This window comes from Antrostomus carolinensis, unplaced genomic scaffold (genome assembly GCF_000700745.2).
Source record: "Antrostomus carolinensis isolate BGI_N321 unplaced genomic scaffold, ASM70074v2 Scaffold53333, whole genome shotgun sequence".
NCBI lineage: Eukaryota > Metazoa > Chordata > Aves > Caprimulgiformes > Caprimulgidae > Antrostomus > Antrostomus carolinensis.
Genome location: NW_010306905.1, coordinates 1 through 12738, shown reverse-complemented (window position 1 = coordinate 12738; position 12738 = coordinate 1). Strand labels below are relative to the sequence as shown.

At 38.8% G+C, this 12738-nt stretch overlaps 1 protein-coding gene across 1 annotated transcript; it reads left to right on the top strand.

Annotated features, from left to right (window-relative positions):
* Nucleotides 1-935: 935 nt before the first annotated feature.
* UBE2G1 (ubiquitin conjugating enzyme E2 G1) lies at nt 936-9520 on the top strand. The gene is made up of 4 exons (XM_010165251.2): nt 936-1027; nt 2105-2283; nt 6030-6153; nt 8319-9520. Exons 1-3 carry the CDS (start codon nt 994-996, stop codon nt 6114-6116), a joined length of 300 nt encoding a protein of 99 aa, XP_010163553.2. The 5' UTR covers nt 936-993; the 3' UTR covers nt 6117-6153; nt 8319-9520.
* Nucleotides 9521-12738: the final 3218 nt, after the last annotated feature.

The following is a 12738-nucleotide window of genomic DNA, read 5'->3' as shown; positions in this document are numbered from 1 at the left end:
TTCCAATCCAAACCATTCTATGATTCTTTGGAGGTTGTGTTCCAGTTTTTGTAATCTCTGCCTTTGCAATTTCAAATTTTATTACAAACTTCAATTACAAGAAATGACAGTAACAGGACAAATGTTACAATACTGACATTAGTGAAGCATTCCATCTGTATAATATAGACCTTCCCATTTTTCAAAAGGATCTATTCTGGGCTATTGAAACCTAGTTATTTAAAAGAAGAAAAAATAAACACTGCCCCCCCCAACTGTTACCTTAGCTGAATATGAGGCTGTAACTCCACATTAAAACTGGATATCTCTTATTATTGTTTTCTAGTTTAGTTGGGTAACTGTAATGCAGAACACACCTTGCTGTCATGTCTGGGTCCCTTTAGCTTAATGTAGAAAAAGGTAGTATTGGAAGTATTTTTTTACAAAGTAATGCTATAAACACAACTATAATACTTCCAGTAACTTTTCACTGAGGCTCACTGCTGCAGACTGATAGCAAGAAATCAGGGCTGAGGTGCCTAAAGGAGGAAAATAAACAGGTTTCTGCTGGGCTGTACTTGAGGAGTTATTGGCAGTATCGTTTTTTGCTGTTAATAAATGTACTGTGAGGAAAAAATGTAAGTTGTAATTCCAGATGGTAAATTCCTTGGCAGTTTCTTGATATTTGTGTGTGTGTGTGTGTGTGTGTGGTTTTTCCCCTCTGGAACATGATCCTAATTCTAAAAAAGATATGGTGTTAGGGAACTGGCAGTATCTTCTTCTCAATCTAGAAACTCTTTGCATTGCACATGGAAGTGATGGTTCTGTTAATTACCAACATGATGTTAAGCTGCGTTAGTGGTAAACGTAGAGCTTTTGATAAATCAGTAAGTTCCAGTCTTCAACTGAAGCTTACAAGAAACTCTACTGAGATATTTTTGATTCCCCAGTGAAGGTGGTGTTTTCAAGGCTCATCTTACTTTTCCAAAAGACTATCCACTGAGGCCGCCAAAAATGAAATTCATCACAGAAATCTGGCATCCGAATGGTAAGAAATGTCAAAGTTTCAATTTCTTTTTGCAATTAAGAACTAAAATGCAGTGAATACAAATGGACTCATTTCTGTTCATGTTAGAAATATGAAACACTGTGTTTACTTTGCCACCTTCACTTCATAAAGAAATAATAACCATGGCAGAGTTTTTAATAGTGTTGCTCTGAGAGACTGCTCCTAAAGTATTTTAGGAAGCTACTGAAAGTAGCTTCTCGAATTCTTGGCAACTGTTGAGGGTTTTGTTTTTTTTTTTAATCCTAAGTAGGAAATTCTGGTTTGAGGAAAAACTGGACTTATAACTGCTTTTTGTTATACCTTCAAATGTTTCATCTGAGTATTACTGACTTAGCAGTTTAATATAGAAGGCCCAAGGTTGTCCTGTTCCAGTGAAGCATGAAAGGAAATAAAAGCATCTTTTAATACCTCCAAAGAAGACTCCTCCTAATGTTTCATTTACTTTTGGACTGCTGAACATAGATGAGAAGGTAAAATAAAATGGAAGTGTTTTACTGGGAAGGAGGAATGTTCTTCATTTTCATAAGTCATTACTGAAGCTGTAGATGTTGAAAGCTGGGAGGAGACCAGCACAGTGCTCCCATCATAAGGGACAGACTATTTTGATGCTGTGTCAGTTTTGGCTCTGGAGATATCAAAGTACTTGTCAGGCAGTTTCTAATTCCAGCAGCTTAAATCATATTCCAATATATTGCAGTAATATCTAGCTGATGCTGTGAGGAAAAAAAAAAAAATCTAGTATGCTGAACTTTACAGAAAAAGCTTTAGTGGAAGCCTGTCTAAATAGTCTTGAAAGTTGCAACATGATGTTAGAGTTAAGTTCATCCTCCTCATGTGCCTTCTCTGCTGGAGGTCCAGGCATAATAACAGACTTCCACCCAACCCTAGTTATTACAGATGGAGTTCTGTAATAGTTAATTACTTTCCTTTTTCGTAAAGTGTCTTCACCAACGTGTTTTCAGACTGGCTGGAGTGAAGATTAACAGATCTGTAACTATCCTGAAGAAATGCCAGCGTGTTGTTCATTACTGAAATATGCCTTGTTCTATTTTGTAGTTGACAAGAATGGTGATGTCTGCATTTCAATTCTTCATGAGCCTGGAGAAGACAAATATGGCTATGAAAAACCTGAGGAACGCTGGCTTCCCATTCACACAGTGGAAACTATAATGATTAGTGTTATTTCTATGCTGGCAGATCCCAATGGTGATTCTCCTGCTAATGTTGATGCAGCGGTAAGATTTTTTTTTTTTTTTTTCTTGGTCTGCCAATTGTCTTCAGTGTAGAAACCTAAACTTGCAATGGAGTTTTACTTCAGTATAATAACTTTAGGAAGAATCTTTTATTTCAAAGGTTAAAGCTACCTTTTTGTTGGGAAAAGCAGTCATGTTGTGAAACAGATTTAATTACTAGCTAACCCTGGGAAATTTCTTACAGATTGCAAGGGAAAGATGCTGTCAAGTTTCATAGGCAGTTGTTTAATTTCTCCTTTGCAAGAATGTATTTATTTATAGTAAATAACTTGTGTGCAGAGGTACCTAATGGATAAACTTCAGCTCCTTTAGTCTTAAAAAATTCAAGGAAACTGGCTGTAAAATCCTGTGTGGCTATATACGCATAGCAATTACAACTGCCATTAAGTTTAGCTGCAGAAGTTAACATAGTCTAGAACCTTTTTTAGATCTAGTATGTTGTTAGTATAATGCAGAAAAAATTTTGTCTTAGAAATTGTGTAAGCTGTTAACAGATTTATTGATTTGGATGGAAGGAGAAAATGTGGTGGAGCCCCTCAGTATAACTACACTGTGGCTTTTTGCAGTCACCTCTCTATGGCAGTCTTCCCTGGTCATGGATTAAAGCAGTAGGTTTGACTGTAGGTCTGTGCTTTGAGGAAGTACTTGAAAGCATTGCTGGGCATCTGGCCTTCAACTCTGGAGGAAGTGTTGTCCCAGACTAGAAGGACTGGCTAAGGAGTGAGGAAGAGTGACCTTGTGGTTTATAGTTGAAAGCCAGGGTGAATCTGCAGTAGGGATTCTGTCACAAGAGAGATGCAAATGTTTCATGCAGCATAGAGTTTCTGGAGCGTGGTCTGTTCTGTGTGGGTGTATAAACACAGCTATTGCCTTTCTCGAAGGCCTGCGTTTATAGCAGAATAGCAATTAGACTAATAACTATTTGTGGTGGGGAGGGAAAAAGTTCTCAGTTCTGAGGGGAGTAGGGGAACAGACTTCAGGTCCCATTCATCTGAGATATGCCAGTATACTTTCCTTTGAATTACTCTAGAAATGCAGTTCAGCCGTGACTAATAAATGATGCTCTCACAAAAGAGAAGTTCTAGGTCTTTTAACTGAGGTAGTGAGGAAAAGGGAGATGGTAATCAGAAGATGCAAAGTTTTCTAGAAACATGTTAACTGGCTCTGTAAAGCTAGTTATACCTTCCTAAAGTCAGTGGGAGTTTAGTTTCCTGAAGCCCTTGATCTATTATGCTGTTAGTATTACCAAAGGTAGTTGAGCTCTGCTGAAAAATCATCATAGGAATAGTCTCATGTGGAACAAACTTAATGGGAAGAAAACCAAAACCAGAAAAAGCTGCAGTGAAGATTTCCCTCATTTAACATTCTTTTGAGTGTCAGACCCCCTTCTTGTGTCACGTTACTGGTGGAAACACATACCCAGGACACACAGACTTTTTATGCTGGCAAACCTGAGAGCACTGGAAGGAGCAAGTTATTAATGAAATGTTAAAGCACAATTAGAATTCCTCAGTTTACAGACTCATGTATGTTGAATGTAGTTGACGTAACGCTGGAGAAAGCTTATACTTTTAGCTATGCTTGTCACCTTCCTAGTATCTCACAAGCTTATTAATCTTTCTGGAGTGTGCCCCACTCTCTGCCAGCCACTTCAGGAGCATTTTTTTTTTTCTCAGAAAGGTATTAGAGAACTATGAATTTTTTTACCTAAACCTTGGGATAAAGGTTGAAAATATCTTAAGGAAACACAGTATTTTCTAGCTCAGCTTGAAAGAACAAGAACTTAAATCCAAATCCAACTATGAAGACAGTACTGAGGCATCACTGATGTAACCTTTGGATGCTAGTAATGATTCTTCTGACTGTGGCATTAGATGTTCAAAGGAACTTTTAAACTTAATGTGCTGCTTGAGCAGCTTAGAATCTCCTGCTGGATTGTAGATTGCATCCTCTTCATATTAACCAGACCATACTCATTAAGGTAATGAAGAATCAGCAGCTCATGTGCTTTATTTTGAGCTGCTATCAAGACATCTTCTACTTGGTTTATGAAGTACAAGTTTACTACAGCAACAGTATTTGGCAGTTACTAAAAAATACTTTGTGTGCTTTTGTTAATTCCTAGTTTAAATGAATCTAGAGAATAAGATGTTAGAGGCAGGTCACACAATATTATAGGACCAGAAAATATACTGCTTCCTGGAAAAAAGAACTGTGCATGTTGGAGTACTGTTTCTTGGAGTGGGAGAAAAATGAGGGACAGGAGCCTGAATAGATATGGTGAGAAGCAAATAGAACAGTTCATGACTTAAAGTAAGAGTTTTGGAGAGATTGCTGTCAAATTGGAAACTTTGCTTGCTATTCAATTCTGAACACTTGCTTCATAGAACTACAAATATAAAAGGTAGAAACAAAAACTAAGAATTTGGAAAAAAACCTAAGCATTTGAAGCTAGGAGGGCACAAATTCAATGCTTTTCTTGGCCTTAAGCCATCTTATGTAAGCTGTCCTATGTCCCAATCCAAGAAACCAAATGTTTGCTGTATTAATTGCTTAAAAAGAACAAATTAATTAGTAGCCTTATTTGTGCTTTCAGTGGAAAGATAAGACATGCTAGGCTTTCCAACATGCTGACTGGCTGGATGAGCTTGGAGGTGGTGAATGTTAGGATGTATCAGTTACCCTAATTTTCTCTCAGATGTGCTCCAACCTTCACTCCAAGTCAGGGGTGAAAAGGTGTTGGGTGCTAGACTGCTTCAGGTACAACAGTGTGGTGTAATTTATTTTTTTAATGCCTTCCCCCACCCCTGCAGTAAGAATATATTGCTTGTCTCAAAAAACTAAGAACTGTAGAACTTATTTCATTAAATAAGGGCTTCTTAATATTTTCCCACCACTTCCTTGCCAGGTCCCAACATGTCAACTTTAGCCTGAGTGTATGATGCTCCTGTACTTTCATCTGAGCTTGTCATGAACGCTTAAAACTGGCTGTACTTTGTCCTGTGGGTTTTGGTGATACCATGGTGTGCACATCTCTGGGTTCAGACTTAACTTCTTCCTATCTTTGTTCTTCATCTATGAGGTTCTGAAAGTAGATACCTGTCACAGAGACCATCCCCATAGGTGTGCTGAATATTCTGTTAAGGTCTTCCTCATGGAGCCAATATCTCACAGCTGTATCTAAGAGGTGTTTCCTTTCTAAGGACACCACTATGCCTCTTCTGAATACTCTGACTTCTCTATATCTATTCTGGAGTGTCCTGGCTAGATTGAGAGAGAATTGGAACTGTTCTAAAAATCCCAGAATCACTACAGGCTCCACAGTAGCTGTGTACCTTTTTTCATCACTGCAGTTAAAGACATTTTCTCTAACCTGTAACAGTAGCTTGTGGTCTACAGTTTGAATTTGCTCCTGCTTTGCAGGCTGAAGTAAATAGATTTCAGCCTTGACATTGGGAAATATTGGTAGCCACCAGGTTAGTCTTGGACAGTGCCTAAAATCCAAGATGGAAAGGCTGCATCCTCACTGTCTTGTGAGCAGCTTGTGTAGAAACCCAGGGCAAGCTTTCAAAAGTCCTGAGTGTCACAGGTTTTCAGTGACTAGCTCAATGACTGTAAGCAAATTTAGGTGTTGAATAGATGGCTAATGTCTAAAAACACCAAGAGTCTTCCTAGAACTTGTACATTGTTATAGGACTGACATCTGAAAGCTGTCTATTCAATTACAGAAAGAATGGAGAGAAGACAGAAATGGAGAATTTAAAAGAAAAGTTGCCCGCTGTGTAAGAAAAAGCCAAGAAACTGCTTTTGAGTGACACTTATTCAGCAGCTAGTAGCTTCACTTTTTTCAGGGTAAGTACCCTTCTAAAGACAAGTCAGTTACCTGAGATGAGGATTTCCTGCCTAAGTGTTGCTGAACCTTTTTTTTTTTTTTTTTCTCAAAAGAAAAGAAAGAAAAAAACCCAACCAACCAACCTTTCTGCTCAGCTGCGTGGTCTCAGCCTCAGTGGAGTTCTTTGGCTGTATGTGATACTAAAGACTAAAAGAATTTTCAAGTGCAGTAGTAGCCCCTTCTGCCAAGATGGGGGAACTTCTCTAGTACTCTTGCATTTATGCTGTTCAGAAGTTGAAATTCTTGTTATCAGTATTCATCCTGCTTTATTAATAGTGCTTAGGGGTTACTAGAGCTCTAAAAGAATAATCACTTTCATGTTCATTATTGTGAAGAACACTTGTTTGAATCTTAAAAGCATCCTGTCTTGCTATCTCAAGACTATATTATATATGGAGTCTACCTTGCAGATGTTGGTGGCATGTTGCATGTAGGTTTTAAGTAAGACTTCAGTGAAGTTATTAGGAAGCATTTGGAAAGGATTGCTTCAGGTATCTCTTGAGAATTTTTAATAGAAAGTCTACTAGCATATCAGAAAGGATCAAACTGAGGTATTGCCCATTGATAATATAAAGAAAGGTGGTGTTCAACAGCTCAAAACCCTTTTTTTTTACAGGGGAAGGCTTAGAAATAACTTCAGAAAAAGAGCTGTATTCTGCTTGGAAACTGAACTGTAGCATATCTGAGAGCCTGGGCAAGTTTTGACCTGAGAGTAGCTGACGTGATATTTATACTTTATGCCACCCTGGTGAGAATGAGCTTCTGACTCAAGATACTTACTCTTCATTTGAACAATCCCTTTCTAGTTTTAATGGGACTCTTTTTATTTTTTTAAACACTATAAGCTCTTGTAGAAAGCTCTGTATTAAAATGTGGCCCTTAAATGACTGGCCTTTGGTCACTTTAATCTTGGTACATCAAGGAAAAACTTCCTCAGCTAGCTAATAATTTCCCACTCTTGCTTTTCAAAGCAAAACAGAGATTCATGTCAAAGCTGCCCTTTCTTAATGGTTGGTTTGGCAAATAAACTACTCTGACCCGTTTGGCTGGAGATGCCCAAAACTGTGTGTACTAGTTAGCTTCAATGTACAAAACCTGAGGGGGTAAAAATACAGTGCTGTGTGTAGCTTAAAGGTGTTGTACTGAGTGAACAACTAGAACAGCTTACTAAATGCTCCTGCTAGTTAACTTTTCTTCACCAAGGTTTTACAGGAGGTACTTCCTTCCTTACACTTCTGTAAGAAGGTTGGGGGTGGGGGAAGGCTCCATCTGTGACAAACTAGTAGTGCAGTCTCTCTTCTCTGCAGAAATGCTTTGATTAAACAGACCTTTTTCCAGTATAGAGAAAGCATGAAAATGCTTAATATTGATCAAAAGATGAAGCAAAGAAACTGAATGTCTTGTACAACTGCCTAGAACTAGAGTGTAAGAATTGTTAATGCGGCTGGCAGTTTTTTCCTGTCTTGGAGAAAGGAGCAACAGTGAGTAACGTTCCAGAGTATCCTTAACTAACCTCAGCTCTGTTGCCATGTTAAACTTGGCCATAGTGAAACAATGCTTATGACAAATACTTCAGTAATTGGCTGTGTGGATTTTTGGAAGGCGAAAGCTTTTTCTAATTCCTGGTGACCCCTCTTAAGTAAGTGATGGGCAATGAGTTGGATGAGAAGGAGCCATATAGTTGTTTTCCAACAAACACGGCCTGACTTGGTAGCTGTGGTGTTATTTAATGAAGCACTGCTGTGCCATTCTGTAACTGCACTTTGGTGTTGAAGCAGCATCCATCATTCACAGTAAGTGATGCACAGAAGTTTCAGTGGTAAATCTACAAGTGTTTAGTCCTATGTGTGAATAATCAAACATTTACACACCGTGCGCTTGACAAGCAACATGAGTAACAGGAGCCTGAAAGTCTGATAGTTGAGTGTGGACATACCGCGTGCTGAACTAACTCAAGTCTTTCTCAGGTGATGACTTTGGATTTATGCATTGTCTGTTTAGAGGTATGTAAAGTTCTTGAACAAGTAATTATTATCTTCCTTGAGCTTGAAACACTATTTAACATCTTTAAAATAATTGAGGATGACAAGGGGTTTTATTTTAATAACTCTTGATTTCTTTTTAGGTCTTCAATTGAGAAACATGGCACTGTTTTTTTTCCTGCACTCTACCCACCTATTGCTGGACTTCTGTTGTTACAAGTTGGCAAACACTGGCTGGAACTGGGCTGCAATAAAACATGCCAGTTATCAATGCTGACAAGAGCCTAACAAGTGCCAACACAAGATGATTACACATTTTGAAATCTAATGAACTGCTTTAACCTTCAGGAAGAATTGTAAAGATGTGTACATAGCACAACATGATCCGGATAATATATATACTGTTCATGTACATCCACAAATACACATTGTACCAAATAATGCTGTCTGTAGTTAGGAATAGAATCATATAAATTCTAAAGATTTTAGCAGGTTTTTTCTCTCCCTATTCATTGTTTCCTATCGGTTTTAAAAAAAACAACAAAAACAACTTGTGAAGCATGTCAAACTAAAACCAATTAGGATAAAGTTGTTTTGTTTTTTTTTTTTTTTTTCTCCACTTCAATTTTCCTTTGACCCACTGAGGCTTAATTAAAATCTCTTGCTTATTAAATTTTAGTATCTCGTTTTTGGAAATGTGCTCCCTTTTATTTCCCCCATCAGAACTTAAAATTTTCCTAATTATACCCTGAAAGGATTTCCTATGAATTAATTGTTGTCTTTTATGATGACCTTTGTAGTCTCAAAGGTGCATTTTTTGTTCAGTTTTTTTTTTCTTCTTCCCTTCTCCTTTTTTAAACCCAATTGCACATACTTCTTGAATTGGGTATAGCAATAAAACTGGCCATGGAGCACCCTCAAGCAGCCTGCTGGATTTTTAACTTCCAAGGGACTTGAGTGCTTTCGTTTGGAAGTTCAGTTGACTAAGTTAGTCCAAGATAGGAATGAGCTGCTTTTTATGGGTGATTTTTTTTTTTTTCTCTCCTTTTTGATTGCCTGTTTGTGGGGTGGGGTGTGTGTGGGGGAGGCTTGTTTTTTCTCAAGGTTGAATTCAAGCATGCACATTTGTAGGCTTTCAAATGACTAACTTCTGGGTTTGGTATCAAGAATAGTTTCCCTCCTTTTCCTTCTTCTGTGGCCCTCCATATTCTTTGCCTTCTACTTCAGAGTTTTCCTCACCTAATGTACAAAGAAAATTGCGATGTATATTTTCATGTAATTTGATTTTTTGGAATTCTGTCACCTTCTGTAGTGAGTTCTTCCAAAATATAATTTTTTCCAATAATAATGTGTCAAACTGGCTGTCTTGAGTATCTAAATAGGAAGGGGAACTGCAGCTGGAGCACAACTTAATGGAACATGAACAACATAACATCAGCAAACATTTGTTGCATTTGATATATTGTATTTAATCTTGAAATAATTAAAAAGCAAACAAAATGCACACTTTTCTTCCTATTGTAACCATCTTTGGCCCTCCAGTGAGCAAATACTAATCTCAGAGTATCTGGTAACAAGAATTTTTCCAAACCTACCTGAAATACCTTTCTACCAAAGAAACTTTATAAAGGAACTTGCAACTACTTGACTGTTCTCTGCTCTGTCACAGGTTTACCACAGGTTTTTAACAGCACAGAGTAACCCACTAATAAATTGAGAGTTCTGGTGTTAGTGTCATCTTGTAAGAAGCCTTCAGTACTCAATTGCCAGCTGCCTGCGCGTGATTTTGGGTTGCAGGCACTAAAAAGGTTATATGACAGGTTTCTTGAGGGGTGGCTGGGGTGGAAGAAGGTGACAGTTATTAGTGGCCATTCAGCCATATGGGACAAAAAGCCATTTAGTAAATGTAAGGTGACTTACAAGTAAAGGGATTGCTTCTTCCTACAGGTGTTTTAAATAAACATAGATGTGTTTAATGTCCACATTTACATATTTGGGAATTAATTACTTTGAGAAATCATTAGTTAAGTTTGCTTTTAATTGGATAGCCTGCTGATGTATGCAGGCAGATGTGCACAGTACTTCAGAGCTCTTAGTGCCCAGACACAATAGCTGATTTTAGTTCCCCTTTGAGTGCTTGTCTAAAATTGCTTCAGAGGAGGTTTCCTGGCCACCAGCTGGCTCTCCTTCTTCCCTTATCTAAGAATTGGGACTGCACAATCTCAGTTTCTTTATTCTTTCCATAAACAAAACACTGGGAAGAAGCTGCTCTTCTTAAACTTAGCAGTGGACTTCTTCCCCCATGGGCTGCCCTTCCTTTTCCCTTTCCACAGTGTGTATAAAGAGCTGGCAGCAACTCAAGATAAGTGATAGCTGCTGCTTTCAGCAAGTTCAGCAGTGTTCTCTGTTTTGTCTTCCGAAGTAACACACACAGTTCACAACTGACTCATCTGTAAACTTCACAAAATAGTTTAAAGCTTTAGTTTTCTGATTTGTTCTCCAGAAGAACTGCTTGTTTGTTCTTTAAGAGGTAGGCCTGGAAACGTTAGTCTTGCATCAGTAGTATGGCCATACTGTTAATTCCACAGCAGTGTTGGTTCCCCTCTTTGTACATTATTTGAATATAAACTCCCTCCTGTTTAGCTTATTTGGATGGTTTGTGATTCCACGTGCCTGAGATACTCCAAAGGAAGGAGTGTTACTGTGAGATACTGTTAAGAGGTACAAGCTGCAGGTGTGGCTAATGCCCGGTGACTTAATAAAAGAGGCAGCTAAAGGTCTGGTGCCAGATGTCCAGGTTGCAGAAAGCGTTTGGCGGGCACAGAAATGGCCTATTTCACTTTTCTGCCATCACAGTTGGCTTTTTGTTTGTTCTTGCCCCACAAGTGAAAGGGATCTGGCTATGAGGGTTACAGATACGACCAGAAATTTCTGCTTAGCCTCAGCATAGGAACACTGCTGAAGAGATGCAGTAAATACACACAGTACTAGTTCAACAATCAATAAACTGATAATCTTACCCAGTTTCATTTGTACCAAGATCTTTTATCTCGTTTGGTTTATGTAGGTTGTCAGTGTATTGGATGATTAATTACACTTTTTCTAGTTCTCTGGAGGCTTCTAATTGTGGCCAAGTTTTTGTATTTATTTTTTTTCCCAACACATGGTGGCCTGCTTTCCCGATAACACCGCATCACTGGGGGAAGAGGCAAAGAACAGCTTAGAATTTTAATAAATATCAAAGTAGTGTGGCCATCCTCATTCCTTTTTTATATTTTTCCACGTTTCCCCTTATGCATCAGAGAACTCTGTAAAAATCAGAAGGGCTGTTCACCTGTCATGCTAAAATTCTTTCCTGCTGCAATGCCTTGGAAATGCTTATTGAAACTAGATGATCAATAAATGGAGAACATTAATTCTGAAGTGATTCTAAGTGTATTTTGGGTTTTTTTTTGGTAAGCTGATGAGGGATGGACTTTTTATTGTGTCTGTACTATCTGGTGCACTGCTCTTGGTGTGGTGCTATCACAGTGCAAACAGGGGAGCATCACAAGTCTTACAATTTCTGCCTGTCTTCAGAAGTACGTATGAGTGATTTCAAACCAAACCAGAAGGTGCTGGGGTTTAAAGAGAGGCTGTAATTAGATGGCTTCCTGCCCAGGCAAATCCTCAACAGAAGATGAGATCGCCGATTCCCCAGGTGCAAAACGTGGCAGGAGTTTGAAATCTGATTTCCGTTGTTGCCTAGAAGTTCAACTAAGACAAAGATCTGACCAGGCCGTAGTAACTGTTTCGTCGCAGTTACTCGAGATGATCAATAACATCCACAAAGCCATGGTGTAAGTTAGCTACATGGCAAAGTTGTGCACGTTTGTCATTGAGCTGTGAAAAATGAGATGGATCATGATTCATGGTGTGCCTAGAAACTGCAGTCTGGGGCTCTCCTAGGTCTGGGCTCAGTTCTGGTTTCACTGTTGTGTCCAACAGACACAGAAAACCAAGATAAGAGGCAAAGCAACTTTTCAAAAGTCACTTAGAGGTGAAGTCAGGAGAAAATTATGTCCGTAAAACAATCCCGTGCGTAATGTATTCAAACATTTATTTGAAATTTGCTCTTTAAAGCAAACAAATTGCTGTTGGATCAATATATTTTGGTATTTCTGTTGCAGGCAGGAAAGATGAGTGATTAAAACAGTCGAGGATCAGCTACATTGTACACATGGCTTTAGAAAACGATCTTGTTACAGTTACTCAGTCATTACCTGTCTTGACTTTCAACCACAGTTTTTACCCACCAGGCACAGATGCCAGGACTGTTGGTTCAAAAAAAAGCTGTACATGTGGGAACGAAAATAATGATGATACGAGCAACAGCCGTGCGCTAAAGAGACCCCATCAGATTGAAAACCCGTGTTGGTGCCTCTGTTCACTGCACTGAGGCTGGATGAGGGGCAGAAAGCACGCGTGGCTTTGGGGTGTGCTAAGGCAAGGGGTGCCTTTCCATGCAGCCGAACCACAGGCCGAGCACAGGCTGCCTCACACCCCGGCCTCGCTGCCTGTTCC